Source organism: Triturus cristatus, chromosome 11 (assembly GCF_964204655.1).
Source record: "Triturus cristatus chromosome 11, aTriCri1.1, whole genome shotgun sequence".
Taxonomy (NCBI): domain Eukaryota; kingdom Metazoa; phylum Chordata; class Amphibia; order Caudata; family Salamandridae; genus Triturus; species Triturus cristatus.
The window spans coordinates 1,163,994,209-1,164,012,404 of record NC_140594.1 but is presented as its reverse complement, the minus strand read 5'-3'; the positions used below and the strand labels follow the sequence as shown (position 1 = coordinate 1,164,012,404).

The 18,196-nt window shown below is 46.5% G+C and overlaps 1 protein-coding gene across 1 annotated transcript in view; it reads right to left on the bottom strand.

The window, feature by feature from the left end:
• LOC146788643 (putative cation-transporting ATPase 13A4) overlaps positions 1-13,677 on the bottom strand; it is a 383,399-nt gene extending 369,722 nt beyond the window's left edge. Inside the window, 1 exon segment of the mRNA XM_085635852.1 lies at positions 13,524-13,677. Coding sequence (XP_085491978.1) covers positions 13,524-13,589 — 66 coding nt within the window. The 5' untranslated portion in view covers positions 13,590-13,677.
• Positions 13,678-18,196: the final 4,519 nt, after the last annotated feature.

The following is an 18,196-nucleotide window of genomic DNA, read 5'->3' as shown; positions in this document are numbered from 1 at the left end:
TTCTGAAAACAGCAAAAAAAGGGCAAATAATTACTTTGTAAAATATGAAAATTTATGTACTGTTTTCTAAAATGTATTGTTGAATATTAATACTTTTTTTCTTTTTTTTGAGATCTAGAAAGAAAATTTAGGAAATTGAATCCGTTTTTCTTGCAATTAAAAAAAACATTTATTTCTAAGTAAGTTATTTTGTTGGTCTGGTAAGTTTATAAATCTGTATTTCTCACCCCTTCACTTTCAAGCACCCTTTTCTTCACTTCTCCTCACTCTGCTTATCTCATTCCCCTACCCTCTCTCTTCTTCCTTTACTGCTCTTTCGTAACTCCCTCACTCCTTCTCTACTACTCCCCTAGGTTTACTGCCTCCATCACTATTTTTTCAACCATGTTTCTCTCCCTGTCTCCATATGTCTCAGTCATTCTAACTGCCTTACTCCTTCTCAGTTCCTTGCTCTCTGTCTCTGTTTCTGTCTCTCTCCCTTTGTCTGTATTACCCTTAATTTCCTTAACATCTCCAGGGCAGATTTACAAGCCCCCTGCGCCACCACTACGTCACTTTTCATGACGTACTGGTGGCGCAGGGGGCTCCTCCATATTTACAAGGAGAGGAAAAGCCACCCTGCGTGACTTTTCCTCTCCTTGTAAATACAGCCACTTCACACGCAGCAATGTGCGTTGAAGGGGTGTTCCATGGTTGTTGTTGTGGGTGATCCCACGCAACACCCATAGAACTAGACACATCTCCAGATTTAAGAGAAATCGTAACTCTGGAGTTGCGTGTGAATGCTACGCCACCCTAGGGGTGGCGTAGCGAGGCACAATGAGGAGAAATCTTTTCATTTCTCCTCGTTTTTTCCTCTTTCAGTGCGTGCTGCATGCTACAGCACGCATTGAAAGAGAAAAAAGCCTCTTGTGATTGTTTTTGTGCAGGAAGGTGTCCCTTCCTGCACAAGAACAATCTCCCCACCACGCAGGCATCCTTGCACCATGGTGCAAGGGAGCCTGCACCGGCGCATGGCTGCAGTTTGTGCGCCAGCGTAGGGGAAGCATAGAGATGTGACATATTCTTGTAAATATGCCGCATCTCTGTGCTTCGAAACTAACGCAGCACGGCGCAGCAAAATTACTTGCTGCACCATGCTGCATTAGTTTGTTATAAATCTGCCCCACTGTTTCTACCACTCCTCCTCTCTCCATTACTCATTTTCCATCTATGTTAATTTTTTAACCTTCTCCGTCATTCTCCTTCCCTCACCTTCCCTAACTGTCACTATCCTTTACTCATAGTCACTCCTATTCTCCTACTTCACTTCCTCCTGTCTGTATCGCACACCCCTTCACCTTTTCACATTCTTTCCTTTACTCTCCCTCACTCTGCTTTGTTCATTGAAATCCTGACTCCCTTTCTCTCACTCCAGTTTCCTAAATCCCTCCATCCCCTCACTCTCCATCTCTCACTTTCCCTTATCCCCTTTTCTAATCCTCATACCCGTAAAAAAAAATAGAATTAAAAATCAAGTTTAAGTGTTTAGATGTTGGTTGGCTCTAAAAAGAGCCGTTGTGTTTAAGTGTTTAGATGTTGGTTGGCTCTAAAACGAGCCGTTGTGTTAATTGAGTGTTTTTTGGTACCTATAAGTAAGTACCGATGCAGAGTCTAAAGTTCAAGAGGAAGACTCTGTTCCCTTCATCTGTGAAATGTACACCGTCTCCTCTATAAATGCCTTGCCACTCCCCTCACTATTTCTTCTTATTTCCTGGGACAAGGAGCTGAACAGCTATCAATTTTACTTGAAAATGGCAGAACAGCAGTCTACTTCAGGGAGTGAGGAGGAGACCTGGATGCACTCAGAAGGTGTCTTTCAGTAGAATGGCAATATGAAATGAAAGATAGTTGTAAAATGAAGGCTTACATATTTTTTTTTAATAAAAAGAACTCATTGGCTGTTTCAGACCACTCAACACTAAAAACTAGGCTGTATGTTTAAATTTTTCAAAGCATGTTTTGTATTGGTTCAGAAAAATGTGTTCCCACAGATCATTACTTTGGATTTGCTGTTAGGTTTGAAAAGTCAAGCAATTTTGCTCTTTGGATTAGAAACATTGTGTGCTGAACTTCTGATCTCTCTGCTCACACCAGTGTTCCATGATCTGTTGCTATGCTAGCAGGCAGAAGTCATTTTGGGGGTAGGAATCATTTGGAAAGGGTTGAAATTTGCAACTAATAGAAATGTGTGTTTCCATTTAAAAGAAAGGTGGAGAACGTGAAAAGGGGGCAGGGTAGAGAGTTCCTGACCCCCTAGCCTTTGTCAGGGGGTCCCTGAAGGATCCCAAAGGGTGAAAAAAACGTTTTATTTTTTTTCAAAAAATCGCGGGGTGCGAGCTTTGTGCGCGCACGGTGTGCGCACGGCAGAAAAAAATTTGTACAAAAAATTGAATTAAAAATCAAGTTTAAGTGTTTAGATGTTAGATGGCTCTAAAAAGAGCCATTGTGTTAATTGAGGAACAGAGGAACAAAAAGAAAAAAAATGAAAAAAATTATGGGGTGGATGCTGCTGTATATTCTCCTCTATTAGGTTAATACTGCTCTCACCATAAAAGAGAAGAGCATTGCACCCATTGCACCGTAAATGAACCCTCTGCAACAGAGGGTGCATATCCAGAGGAGTAGAAGCAGGTGAAGCTACCGGCGCAGAAGATGTGCTCGGCTGAGCTGCTGGAGGGTTGTCTCTTGCAGCTCGAGTACACTCCCGTGCATAAGCAATAGGATGCACTGTTTTAAAGTGCCTTATCATGGAGTAAATACTGAAAGAGTATTTTTTTTAGGGTCTCCTCTAGATAAGACCACTCCACAAACAGTGCAGGTGACTTTAGGAGCATTCACCTTCTTCTGGCCCTCTGGAAAAGTAAAACATTTCCAGATAAATGAGTATTTTTGTTTCTTCTGCCTTGGTGGAACAAAGGTCTCCTCCTCACTCCCAGAAGATGACTGCTGCTCTGCCAATTTCAAGTACTGGAGTACTAGAAATGCTGTTCAGCTCCTTCTCCCAGGAAATCAGAAGAAATAGTGAGGGAATCACTTTTTGGCTAGAGAAGCTGTGTTTGGCCTGGCTAGACCGGATAAAAAAAGACTGGCAAAAGATTGTTATTTTTTTGTCAGACCTGATTTTTGTAAGGAAACTGTGGCAAGACGTTGGCATTTACGACAGTTAATATCTGGGTTTCAAGAGAAAGGTGCTGTCGTCTTTTTGCAAAATCCTGCCAAGCTTAAAGTCACGTTTAAGGGCCAGACTAGGCTTTTTTTTCTGAGGTTATGGCTGCTGAATTCCTACATTCCTTGTAATATAGGATTTAATATATATAAGGGATTTGGTCCTTATTAAGCTTCTCCATGCAGCTGGGGGAGGGAAAGCGGTAGACCATCTCATTAGGGCTGCTTGTCCCTATGCCTCATATGGTGGTTTGGGTGGGTTGGGTGGGGTGTGGGGGGGTTGAGGGGAGGTTTGGGTTTCTGGGGGTTTGGTGGGGTGTTGGGTGAAGGGTGCACGGGGGGTGGAAAATCATCAATAGCCTGGACACATGAATTTTTTGAGTCGGGAAACTTTAATTTCCATGTTAAAGGTAAACAAATTTATAAACAGTATATCATCTTAATTACTTCAGTTAGGTATTTTGATAAGATGTTGGTTTGTAATAATCAAATTCGATTTCTCAATTTGGTTTCATGGCTAAGAAAATAAAAATGTGTACACTTAACATTTGCAGGCTAAACGATGTGAAAAAAAGAGAGGTTTGTACTAAATTTTTTCAGATTATAAATGTTGATTTACTCTGTTTACAAGAAACTCACATTCCGTGGGCTAAAGGGGGCTGCTTGAGGAAACTCGGATTAGAATTGATCGCATGTTCTAAACAAACAGGAGTGAATAGGGGAGTCGCTACCCTCATGAGACGAGGTTTAGGGGTATGTGTCAAATCGGCAGAGGATAAGTGGGGGCGCTGGGTGATCAGTTTATGTCAGATCGGACATTGCAGATTTACAGTATGTAATCTTTATGGACCTAATCTGGATGATACGGAATTTATACACTTTCTTAATCTTGAGCTAGCTCAATGGCCACAGCCTTTAGTTTTATGCGGAGACTTGAATATCCATCTCGATGCTAATCTAAATGTTAGGACAACTTCATTATATAAGGGTAGAAATCCTCGTTTATTTACAGCGCTAAGGGATTTAATTATAGATCACGGTCTGTTCGATACTTGGAATGCAACCCATGTGAATGATTTAGGATATACTTTCTACTCTGCTCCGCACAAAAAAATCGTTAGATTAGATTATTTTTTTGTCTCTCTACAATATCGAGGTAAAATTGAGCTAGAGATTTTTGGAATTTTTAATTGATGTACAAATAGAGGTTAGACAGCATTCATGGTCTTTTGAACGAAGCTTGCTCGGAGATAAGGAAAAAGAACAATCCTGTGCACACATACAATTAATTAAATCAAAATTGACATGAGTAAGTACAACTTGACAAAAGAAACATCCGCATATATATTAGTGATTCTGTTTAATATGCGTATCCAGCCGACACGTGTTTCATCGTGGGACGAGTAAACCACGACTCTTCAGGGCTGGAAAGAATACAAAACATTTCATGCTAAGACATGTGCCACAAGGCAAACGATTGCAAAAATTATATTACATAATCCAAACGTAGAATACCACGCCAATGTGGAGATAAAAAAGAAGAAGAACACCACTGCTTCAAGAAGGTACTGAAGTGCTGATAAGACAAAGGTATAGAGTAAGCCTGCACCACCAATCGGTGAAAAGACACAAAGAGAGGGAAGGAAGGAAAAAAGAACGAAATTATCCCCAATGCACCAAAATCTGGCATCGCCCTGGTGAATTGCCCTGGTGTGTTCACCAATTCTTTCCTTAAGCGCCCTGATGGTGCTACCCACATATTGTTTCCCGCAATTGCACTCTATAATATAGACCACAAATTTGGTAGTGCAATTGATGTTGGATTTGCTAGTGTATATGTTACCATTATGTCCAGCAAAAGATAGAGTCTTATGTTTCGCCCATCTACCGCTTACATTTTGCGTTACCCTACCGGGTTGGAATTGTCACCGGTGGAGGGGTAAGATATTCTCGTTTACTGTGTTTTAGACTTGCTTTTTGGATTATTGTCTTGGCACCTTTGAACACACATTCGTTTTACTATTTGTTCGTACTGTTCTATTTTTCAGTATCTACTGTCACTTTGGCATTAGCTTCAGGTATGGACGTTTTTATTTTATTTTTGTGGAATTTGTACTCACAGGGAATATAGCCTTTGTACCTTCCATTCGATTTTGGTGCATTGGGGATAATTTCGTTCTTTTTTCCTTCCTTCCCTCTCTTTGCTTTGATATTGACCAAAATTATCTTATGGTATATTAATAATCATAAATCATAAAGTGCTGAAAAGGATAATAAATCACAATGAATTACATAATAACACAGGACTGTTAAGAGACATAAACATTAAAAGAACAAGGACTGGAGACATATACAACAAAATGAAAAAAACATTCAGATCATGGACTTAACACATACTCCAATTACAATGATACATAAATTATTCGTTTTCAGGGTATCCCGCTGGAACAGATGCCTGTCCAGGCCAGTGTCCTATCTATATTTACATGTAGGACATGCTTGGCAAGTTTACAGGAATATCAGAGAATATCGTCCACATATCGACCATTTAAAGTGTGCAAATCTTAATCATCACATCGCGTCTCCATCAGGACTGGGCCAGAATAACAGACTGTGTATTAAAGAATATGTGTTGGTGTCAAGTGATAACAATTGGACAAGGAGATAGAAAATTACTCCACGAGTGCCTCACCTGTAGTGACAACAAGTAGTAGCCTCAATATTTCTTATCAGTATCGCACCTTCAATGAGGTGTTGAATAATCCACTAAGGAAATCGCCTGAATGTGGAAGGGAGGAATGGGAGAAATTCCATCAGTCCCATGCGGATTAGCAAAAATGGATTAAAAGCACAGTCCAGTAAGGGATCTTACCCGAAGAAACTGGGAAACAATCTACCAGGGAGTATACAGCAAGCTCATAGAGTAGCTCTAAAATGAATTCGTGATTTCCGGAGATCCGGTTAGGATTCTCTATGGAAAACCCGTCAGGTAATCAAAACTCAATGCTTTCACGGGGCATAAATAGTGAAGCACAGGTATATTAAAATATGCATGTATCAAAAAACAGGGGTGCCGTGGATAAATATTTAGATAAAGGAGATGAATACACGGGGGTTTTATAGAAAAGCCCAGAAAGTCAAGCCCAAATAGCGGGCATGGTAGCTATGGACCGTATTTTAAAAATTCAGGTGAAACCATTGTTGAACATCAAGCTTAAGTCAAAGGTGCAGGTAACCAAGCTAATGGACATAATCTCCGAATATCCAATGAAATTAATGACTAGACAAAAGTGTATATATACAAAAAAGGTATAACAAAAAGCCCCAATCTCAAGCCTAGAATGCTGGCATAGTAGATAATCACTTGGGAATATAGGACTCAAGTCAGAAAGTGCGGGTGAATAAGCTAATGGACGTTGCCTCAGAATATCCAGTGAGACTGTGATTGAAAGAAGTGATTAAAAGAAGTTGACGATGTCCCTGTAGATTAGGGGGCAACTCTTTCGCTCCCCTGTAAGGGATAGAATGGATCCAATCTCCTTCAACACTGGAGCAGTCAATGGAAAGCCACCAAGCGGAGGAGACGTCAATGGAAGAGGAGGAGACTTTTTGACAACCACTTCTTTTGCACTGTTGAATTGTGGTTTTTTAGGTGCCCCCTCCACTGGCAGCAATTCAGCCACTGATTAGTGTGAAATTCGAATTCTATTTCCACCCAGCCGAGACCTCGGGGCAGTGGTGAGCCCACTTCAGCCAGTGGTCAGTTATTCAGCCATTCATTTGAGTATGGCGTGGTATTTTGGGAAGCATAGTGGGTGAGCTGCAAAATGTGTTTGGCAGATTAACTGAGCAGCTGCTGAAGTGGATCCAGCCATGCTGGCTGGACTTACCATGTGTCCAGCACAATAACTGATAAATGGCTGAATTGTGCTCACCCATTCCTGCAATGAAATATGCTGTGCTGGGGGGAAGTAAAATAGGAATGACATAAGAACTGACCAGTGCTTGATGTGGGCTGTGGTGGGTGGAAGCAGAGGGGCACATTGTGCAAATGGCTAACTTCACTGTGAGTCACCCGCATTCAGCTCTTTCACAAGGAGTACGTCCAACAAAGAATTTTCTCCAGACATCCAGGAAAAATGTACCAAAATGAGCTTTCGGCTTATTGTGCATGTTGGAACATCAACTTTTTTTTCTAATTGCTTTCTCCTTGCTTTGATGGAGACAGTGTTGGACCTTTGGAGAAGGTTTTGGCAACGTTGAATCTCTGGAGACGTTCTTTGTGCCGGATAACTGTGAGTTTGAGACTGTTGTTGTGATCACACTATACAACACTCTCACAGCGTTCCAGTCGTTCACTTCATAGCAAACCTTTTCACCCCCTTTCCACAAATGTCGCTGCATTAGTCCTAGGACAGAATGTTTTAGTTAGAAAACAGAGATGGCATCTTGTCGGATGCTTCTGAGGCTTGAATAATGGGGGAGAGCTTTGAGGCAGAGTCTGATATTGAGATGCCATTAAAAGGAAAGGGTCATAGATCAGGGAGTGATTTCTCAGTTGGAGTTCTTTCCGATGATGACTCCTCTTCCAGTGATTCAGAGAAACATGGTCCTGATATTAGGTAGACAAGTGTGGATTGCAGCTAGGCAGGGTACAAACGACTGACAGAGAACTCTCTTAGCAGACTCCTAATTAAGCTAGGCAGTCAGTTATTCCCTCATTCACTGGAGATGCTGTATGTACGATTATTACAGCAAATATTGTGTCCACCCTTTTTTGGGATGCAGAGTTTCTTGATTTGTTTGCTGAACAGTTTATACGGGAGCTTGGAAGAGCACTGGGGCTGCACTCTAGGACACAGCTATGGCCCCCACTTCACTTTGGGAACTGAAAGATTTACTGGGCCTAATGATGAAGATGGCAATAGTCCACAAACCACCTGTACAGCCCTACTTGTCTGCACGTGAAGTTTGTGAAACACCCTGTTTCACACCGTCGGTGGTCATGAGCAAATGCAAGTTTTTGATTTTCAATGACAATCCAACTGCATTGCCCTGGGACCACCCAAACCATGAAAGGTCATTCTAATTCCCCATGTTGTTGAACATTTGTCTGCCAAGTTCAAAGAGATTTATGCCTGTGGAAAGAATTTAGCAGTTGAGCCCTTGGTATTTTACAAAGGGCAACCGCTTTTCAGGCAGTACATACCCAGTAAAAGAGCTGTTATGGTATCAAGATGTACATGTTGTGTGAGGCCTCTACTGGTTATGTGTACAGACTGAAAGTATACACCAGGAAGGACTATGCAATAAATACTACAGATTGTCCTTCTGTATAGGAGAGTAGGGTCTGCTATCCTATGGTCACCCCAAATTTTTGCTTTTTGCTTCACTGGTTTTCGACATATTGAGGCTGTGGGCCTGCCAATCAGACCCCCAGCCTGCTGTTCTCTCTACTAAATTGACACTATGCACTTTAAGTGCATAACCCATTGGAACTGGATCACCCTGTGAACCCCTGTACCAGTGTACCCTAGGTACCCAGGACATTGGTGTATCTGAGGCCTACCAGGGGCTGAAGCATGTATTGTGCCACCCCTGGCCTGGCCTAGCAATTTGACACAACTGGCTGATCACTTAGCTGGGGTAAGTTGGTGTAACCACCTCTTACTTAGGTGTAGTATACCTATACCTAACCTTAAATGGGACACATGTTAACCTATAAATCACTCCTATGGCAGGCCTTAACAATCCTGAAGGCAGAGTGCTGGGTTATATGTGAGACGGTGCTCTGGCATGAGCTGGGCCTGTCTGCGTTGGTCGGAACAACTTCCTACTACAGTTTCCAGATATCACCATACCATATACTCTTAAGTGCATTATGAACCTCGCGGTTAAATGCTAACTTTGGTTTGGCTTTATCAAAACATGTTGAGTACGGTATCATACGAATTGGGATACTAACCCCTCGCCAATTCTGGCGACGGGGTTAGCATTCCACCCTTCTAGAGGAACACGACATGTACGGATCCTGAAACCCGGGTAAAATCAGACATAGCCTCAGCTCCACAAAATGGACGCTGCCACCACAGACACAAGTCTGCCCTCCTGCTGCTGGGAATCCTTCCAGCTTGGGAGACGTGGACAAAGGGTTTCCTGCTAGGGGAGGTGCGAGCACCACCCCAGACAGGATTTTGTGTATTGGTCAGGTAGGGCTTGAAAGAAACCAGACATGCCTGAGGCTCACAAGGAGCCTCGGTGCATATGCCAGTTCAATCCGGTCCTGGGGCACACCAGCCCCAGACCTGGGGCGAGCTGGACAAAGGATTGGGGGTGTAACCACCCCCCTTCCTGGTCCCACCCTTAGGGAGGGACCTAGCAGGTAGTCCGGCCCCTAGAATCCACTTAAAGGTAGGAGCTGTGTCCAAAGACTTTAGACATCCTGGAATCAACTTGTAACTAAGAAGAAGACGGGAACTTGGACGTTCTGCTGCACAGAAGACTGAAGGAAAATCTCCCCTATGGTCAGGGAGTGACCATCTTGCTAACGCAAGCACCACCCAGCGAATCGACGTCTGCTTTGCCGCCGCCTCCCGCCGGAGCTCGAGCCCAGAGACTGACAAGAACTGGACCTCCAGACATCTCACAGCCCGATCCACAGTCCCTGCAAAGAAGGAACACGTGGAGGCACCGATACATGTGGAGCCAGCCATCTTGGAAGACACCCGACAAGCTGCAAGCGCGACAACAGAGGCTCCCTCCGAGTTGTGCTTGGTGTCCTGAGAAGCCCAACATCCGAGCAGCATCTGCACCAAAGGGGAGCCCTCCAGCATCTTCACGATCTGCGTGGGGCCCCTCTGCACCTTGCGACTCGACGCGTCTACCCGGTCACTGGTCCGTTGGCTAGGGGCCATCTTGGCGATCCTTTTTGAAAAACTATACTGCTGGTCTGGTTGCTCCAGACTGGCCCCTGCTTCCCTCCAAAGGAGCAGCCCCTCTGACCTTGCTGGTCAGAGCTACAAGCTTTCTTCCACTCCCTGCGACTCCTGCTTTTGCCAAGGCTTGTTTGCTTCTTCCAAGTCGCCAACGCCGCCGACAGCGAGAGCCTGCGTGTGACAGCTCGTGACTCAACTCCTGGACGTCATCGACCTTCAGGGACCACGTGGTTGCGGAGACAAGCTACACCTCTTCACCTGTTTGCACCCGACATCGCCTGGTACCTACCTGGTGCCACGCCGGTCACTGGCTAGTGACTGTGAACATTGTCCCCTCTGCTTTCAGGTTTTCTACACTTCCGATCCATCCCTGGATCCACCGCATCTCTTCTGGACCGACCGCCTGCAGCATCTTCATCTGCAGGCCCCATTGAACAGACAGACGAAACCCGACGCACTTTGGGCCCTATGCACCCGCTTCCTGTGGGTGAGGTAAAGCTGGCACTTTGGTGCACAAGTGTAGAATAACATCTCTAATGTCTAGGTTTGAAGTCTTGAGTTCGTAGTCCAACCAGAAGACCCTTCTAGCAGTAACTTTTGAACAATTACGCACCCATTGAAACCTATGGGCGCCCGCGTGTAACTTTCCTTACTGCACACGCGACCCGTGGACCTCCTGGTCACTAACTAAAGTTAGCTCCTTGTAGGCCCAGCGATTCTAGAGGCCCTAGGCCTTCTCCCTTTCCTGTTCGTGGTACTTATACCACTATTTTAGTATATGGTTTGAGTGGCCACCAGGGCCTATCCATATAAAGTGCAACTTTTGTATACTGTGATACTTGCTTGTTTAACGATTTGTGCTCCTGTGCTCATAAAGAGTCTAGGGGATACTTTGAATAATAAATACATATATATTTTGAATATATATCTGTGTGGTGTCCTTTCATTGGTATAAAGGGGGGTTGCATATGGTAAAACAGCCTGCTTAACATGCCTAAACGAGTTTAGCCTGAAAGACTGCTTAGCCTACGCTACCACTAGGGCAGCTGGTCCGAAAAGGTTGACTTACAACCACACCATAAGGGTTGCTTGGCATGGTACAAGGTGGTCACTTTAACTAGTGAACATCATATACCAGGCCAACTTCTCACAGTCTGTGTTAGGAGTTAGTGAGAAGATCGTATGGGGGCTTTCCCATCTCCCCTTCAGTGGAAAGATTTTATGCATCCAAGTTGCATTTTTGCTAGTTTCCAATTGCAGGCACTAGACCTACCCACACAAGTGAGGCACCACTTTTATTGGAAGACATGTAGGAACATAGAATAGTGAGTAGAACAATTGTTATTTCTGATTGGATTTCATTGCATTTGTGCCTTCCAAATGTAGGCACAGTGCCCTGTGAATCAAGTTAATATAGGTACCCACAAATTTGGAGGTGTACAAATAACCATTGCTCCCAAACTCCTTATCTGGTACACATTTCAGAAACACATAGGTTTCCTTTATACCCATTTTTCATTCTACATATTTCACCATATGAATTGGTCCACATACAATGAAACATCATTGTACAGTGCAGCTTAGTTGATGGCTCTGGGTATCTCAGGTTCTTGGTGAACCTACAAACCATATATACCCTCTACACCAGAAGGGTTAGCAGATGTAATGGTATATTGCTTTTGTAAATCGCCCATCCGGACAAATAGTTACAGATAAAAATGTAAACACAAATTGTTTATTTTTCTAATAATTTTCAATATTTGTTTATTTCAACAATTTGTTTGTTGGGAAAACCTTAAGGGATCTATGACCCTTTGCTAAATTACAAAATCTAAAGGTTTCCAGGATCACGCATGGGTTTCACTTAGGTTTTCACCACAAACTGGAAATAGGCTAGAAGTGTAACAAATATGGAAAATGGGTTAAGTCTTAGAAAAATGCAAAAAACTCTGGTAAAAATAGCTTTTTGTTGATTCAACACTGCAGGTTCTCGAGAGCTGGAAAGTGGTGACTTTAGCGCAGCAAACCTTTTGCGGATGCCGTTCAAAAGACAACACACTTTATATATATTGTGCCCATTTTTTGGTCCCTTCCAAGGGAATTCACATACGGTCGGTACATTTAGAATCCCCAGGACGCAAATTTGGCGTGGAGACCTTATGGAGAAAAAAAGGTGGAGTCTTAAGCACAAACTACTCGAAATAGCAAACACATTGGTCAGCACTAGGGGGTGGAAAATCCTCAGCAGCTGAGGGGTTAACCATTCTCACACCAACACACTAATGCATGGATGCAAACATGCACACACACACATGCACATACTCATGTACACCCATGCACACACATGCATGGATATACATGCACCTGCTGCTGCGTTAGTAACTGTTTCTACCTACCCTCTTGGTCCAGGCTACCAAAGGTAGTTGCCCAAAATGCTAATTTATATATATATCAGTCTTTTCCCCAAAAGACTTCTTTAAATCTAATTACCATGTGTACGTTTTTTACAGTTTAGACTCATATACCTCTAGGAATGCTGGCTCAAAATTGTGTTTTGGCTGTGCCCTTCAGTTCCCCTTCAACCAGAAAACATTTGCCCTTTCTAATCAATTGCAGAGGACCCCACCAATGCCTGAGCATTTAACAGATGGCCTTTTTGCAGTCTTGGTTATCAACATGTCGGGATACTTTATTCTGTATAATACACTGTTATTTTATTCAATATGCTTGTGTTTTGCTTCAAACCACCTTTAATTCCTAAAACCCGCAGCATCACTGTTTCTTCCTCTTCTCCCTCCATCAGTTTTACACACATTTCAAAGTTCCCCGCCCGTATTTTAAATCCTGTATATTCACACACTCCAAAAGATTCATCAAATTACGTGATCCCTTGTCACTGCTGACTGGTGGCATTTAAAGTGTACACTGCTGTAATTGTTGGTGTCTCTTCAGTAAATGTCCCCCTTTCCTCTTGTCATCAGATTACACCTGTGTGCCCACTCCCCAGCAGTCTAGCAGCAAGCAGCCACTGCACCACATGCCTGAGGGAGGAAAGGCACTCGAAGCTGTGTCCGTTCCAAGTGTGTCCACATGAACCAAACAAGAACCACAAATACGAATATTATTAACGTGTGGAATCATTCTTGTGCGGGCCAGTGGTCAGTGGTCATTAGCTCAGATTACTTGTATTTAAAGATAGTATGGGCTTCACCAGGGCTTAACTGCAACACATGGTCCGTACTAAACAACATGATAATGTGTGAGAAAACATACAAATGTGTTACCAAAGCAGCAAGAACACACAAGTCCACAGGCGCACTGCACAAGCACGCGACACAAATTCAAATAAGGTTTCTTAGTGACAGTGAAAGTAAAACCCACCATCTCGTTGTCCCCTCCTTCATTGAGGAGTGCCCGCCGCTCCTTCTCTGGCCTCGGTTTGCCCATCACTCAGTGCCTGCTTCAGCTGCCTGTCTCTGTCTGTCTCAGCAGCCCGTCGCTTGCCTGCTTCAGCTGCCTGTCTCTGCCTGCTTCAGCTGCCTGTCTCTGCCTGCTTCAGCTGCCTGTTGATGCCTGCTTCAGCTGCCTGTCTCTGCCTGCAGCAGCTGCTTGCCTTTTCCTGCAGCAGCTGCCCGTCTCTCCTGCAGTAGCTGCCTGTCTCTGCCTGCTTCAGCTGCCTGTTGATGCCTGCTTCAGCTGCCTGCCTCTTCCTGCAGCTGCTGCCTTTCTCTGCCAGTCTCTTTCTGTAGCAAATTTCAGTCTCTGCCTGCTTCAGCTGCCTGTCTCTGCCTCCTGCAGCTGCATGTATCTGCCTGTGTCATCTGGCTGTCTCTGTCTCGTCCATCTGGCTGTCTATTCCTGCTTCATCTGCCTGTCTCTTCCTGCTTCAGCTATCTGTCTCTGCTTGCAGCAGCTGCCTGTTGCTGGCTGCTTCAGATGCCTGCCGCTGCCTGCTTCTGGTGCCTGTCTCAGCCTCCTCCAGCTGCCTGTCTCTCACGCAGCAGCTACCTGTATCTGCCTGCTTCAGCTACCTGTCTCTTCCTGTAGCAGCTGCCAGTCTCTTCCTGCAACCGCTGCCTGTCTCTCCTGCAGCACCTGCCTGTCTCTGCCTGCCTCTTCCTACAGCAGCTGCCTGTCTCTACCTGCTTCAGCTGCCAGTCTCTTCCTGCAGCAGCTGCCTGTCTCTGCCTGCTTCAGCTGCTTGTCTCTGTCTCCTCCAGCTGCCAGTCTCTGCCTGCTTCATCTGCCTATCTCGGCCTCCTCCATCTGCTTGTCTCTGCCCGCTTCAGCTGCCTGTCTCTTCCTGCTTCAGCTGCCTGTCTCTGCCTGCAGCAGCCGCCTGTCGCTGCCTGCTTCAGGTGCCTGTATCTGCCTCCTCCAGCTGCCTGTCTCTGTCTGCTTCAGCTGCCTGTCTCTTCCTGCTGCAGCTGCCTGTCTCTCCTGTAGCAGCTGCCTGTCACTGCGTGCTTCAGCTGCGTGTCCCTACCTACATAAGCTACCTGTCTCTGCCTCCTCCAGCTGCCTGTCTCTGCCTGATTCAGGTGTCTTTCTTTGCCTTCTTCAGCTGCCTGTTTCTTCTCACAGCAGCTGCCTGTCTCTGCCTCCTTCAGCTGCCTGCCTGTGCCTGCTTTACCTACCTGTCGCTGCCTGCTTCAGCTGCCCGTCTCTGCCTGCTCCAGCTGCCTGTATCTCCCTACAGCAGCTGCATGTCTAACCTGCTTCAGCTGCCTGTCTCTGCCTGCAGCAGCTGCCTGTCTCTGCCTCCTCCAGCTGCCTGCCTCTTCTTGCAGCAGCTGCCTGTCTCTCCTGCAGCAGTCGAGTGGGAGCTCTGGAGTGCTGCTGATTCTGGGGTGAGGGTGAATTTATGATGTGACTGTGCCTGGCTCGTGCTGCTCCCAGACACTCCCCCTGCCCCTTGCACCGCACAGCTCAGCACAGCCCTCCCTCCCCTCCAGGGCTTGTGCCACAGCACTGTGTGCCTGCACTTGTGGCAGGTGAGTGAACCAACAGGGCACCGCCCCAGACACTGGAATTCAAAGACGAGCACTGCTTGAACTCCAAGTCACTGCATGGCCTTGACCCCTGACCTGGTTAACTGCCTGTGGAAGTTCGGAAACCTGCGGCTCTAGTTCAGTGGAGTTTATGGCTTGTATAGGAACAGACTAGAACCACTGTGTAGGACTATTATTTCAAATCGTTGCTTTCCAAGGCACAAAAAATAAAGCAACTGATAAAATCACCAGAACAGAAGTCAAACCCTGGTGACTTTTTTGTCTCAGATAAAAAATATTCTATTTAAAGCCAGGGTTGGACTGGGACAGAAAATAGACCCGGGCACCATAATGGAATTGGCCCATATTGCCGAATCAGATAGATAAACAAGCGGCCATGTTTACAAATCGGTGCAGCTCTGAGGCTGTGAACACATAGGCCCTCAGGCATGGCTTTGGCATAGGGCAGCACAGCAAGCCCCCTGGCAGTGCTGCCCTACGCCAAAGTGAAAGGGAAGGAGGGCACCTCACTCAACCAATGCAATGCATTCCTGTCCTTTCTGCCTGCCTGCGCTGGCACATTTCTGGCAGCCTGGCGCCAATGTAAGCACCCTTGCAGTCTGGAGCCAGGGCGTCTGCACTGCATGCAGGATTTTTTTATGTGCAGGCAGGGACCCCGTCCTGCACAAAAAGAACCCAGAGAGGCGCTTTTTCTTTCCATGTGTCCTGCAGAATGCAGCACTCACGAAAGAGGAACAAACAAGAAGAAATACAAATATTTACTGCACTCCTTCTGCCTGCTCTGGGGAGGCGTAAGGTTTTAGCACACTGCACTCCTTCTGCCTGCTCTGGGGAGGCGTAAGGTTTTAGCACACTGCACTCCTTCTGCCTGCTCTGGGGAGGCGTAAGGTTTTAGCACACTGCACTCCTTCTGCCTGCTCTGGGGAGGCGTAAGGTTTTAGCACACTGCACTCCTTCTGCCTGCTCTGGGGAGGCGTAAGGTTTTAGCACACTGCACTCCTTCTGCCTGCTCTGGAGAGGCGTAAGGTTTTAGCACACTGCACTCCTTCTGCCTGCTCTGGGGAGGCTTAAGGTTTTAGCACACTGCACTCCTTCTGCCTGCTCTGGGGAGGCGTAAGGTTTTAGCACACTGCACTCCTTCTGCCTGCTCTGGGGAGGCTTAAGGTTTTAGCACACTGCACTCCTTCTGCCTGCTCTGGGGAGGCGTAAGGTTTTAGCACACTGCACTCCTTCTGCCTGCTCTGGGGAGGCGTAAGGTTTTAGCACACTGCACTTGTTCTGCCTGCTCTGGGGAGGCGTAAGGTTTTAGCACACTGCACTCGTTCTGCCTGCTCTGGAGAGGCGTAAGGTTTTAGCACACTGCACTCCTTCTGCCTGCTCTGGGGAGGCGTAAGGTTTTAGCACACTGCACTCCTTCTGCCTGCTCTGGGGAGGCTTAAGGTTTTAGCACACTGCACTCCTTCTGCCTGCTCTGGGGAGGCTTAAGGTTTTAGCACACTGCACTCCTTCTGCCTGCTCTGGGGAGGCGTAAGGTTTTAGCACACTGCACTCCTTCTGCCTGCTCTGGGGAGGCGTAAGGTTTTAGCACACTGCACTCCTTCTGCCTGCTCTGGGGAGGCGTAAGGTTTTAGCACACTGCACTCGGTCTGCCTGCTCTGGGGAGGCGTAAGGTTTTAGCACACTGCACTCCTTCTGCCTGCTCTGGGGAGGCGTAAGGTTTTAGCACACTGCACTCGTTCTGCCTGCTCTGGGGAGGCGTAAGGATTTAGCACACTGCACTCCTTCTGCCTGCTCTGGGGAGGCGTAAGGTTTAGCACACTGCACTCCTTCTGCCTGCTCTGGGGAGGCGCAAGGTTTTAGCACACTGCACTCCTTCTGCCTGCTCTGGGGAGGCGTAAGGTTTTAGCACACTGCACTCCTTCTGCCTGCTCTGGGGAGGCGTAAGGTTTTAGCACACTGCACTCCTTCTGCCTGCTCTGGGGAGGCTTAAGGTTTTAGCACACTGCACTTGTTCTGCCTGCTATGGGGAGGCGTAAGGTTTTAGCACACTGCACTCCTTCTGCCTGCTCTGGGGAGGCGTAAGGTTTTAGCACACTGCACTCCTTCTGCCTGCTCTAGGGAGGCGTAAGGTTTTAGCACACTGCACTCCTTCTGCCTGCTCTGGGGAGGCGTAAGGTTTTAGCACACTGCACTCCTTCTGCCTGCTCTGGGGAGGAGTAAGGTTTTAGCACACTGCACTCCTTCTGCCTGCTCTGGGGAGGCGTAAGGTTTTAGCACACTGCACTCCTTCTGCCTGCTCTGGGGAGGCGTAAGGTTTTAGCACACTGCACTCGTTCTGCCTGCTCTGGGGAGGCGTAAGGTTTTAGCACACTGCACTCCTTCTGCCTGCTCTGGGGAGGCGTAAGGTTTTAGCACACTGCACTCGTTCTGCCTGCTCTGGGGAGGCGTAAGGTTTTAGCACACTGCACTCCTTCTGCCTGCTCTGGGGAGGCGTAAGGTTTTAGCACACTGCACTCCTTCTGCCTGCTCTGGGGAGGCGCAAGGTTTTAGCACACTGCACTCCTTCTGCCTGCTCTGGGGAGGCGTAAGGTTTTAGCACACTGCACTCCTTCTGCCTGCTCTGGGGAGGCGTAAGGTTTTAGCACACTGCACTCCTTCTGCCTGCTCTGGGAGGCTTAAGGTTTTAGCACACTGCACTCGTTCTGCCTGCTATGGGGAGGCGTAAGGTTTTAGCACACTGCACTCCTTCTGCCTGCTCTGGGGAGGCGTAAGGTTTTAGCACACTGCACTCCTTCTGCCTGCTCTAGGGAGGCGTAAGGTTTTAGCACACTGCACTCCTTCTGCCTGCTCTGGGGAGGCGTAAGGTTTTAGCACACTGCACTCCTTCTGCCTGCTCTGGGGAGGAGTAAGGTTTTAGCACACTGCACTCCTTCTGCCTGCTCTGGGGAGGCGTAAGGTTTTAGCACACTGCACTCCTTCTGCCTGCTCTGGGGAGGCGTAAGGTTTTAGCACACTGCACTCCTTCTGCCTGCTCTGGGGAGG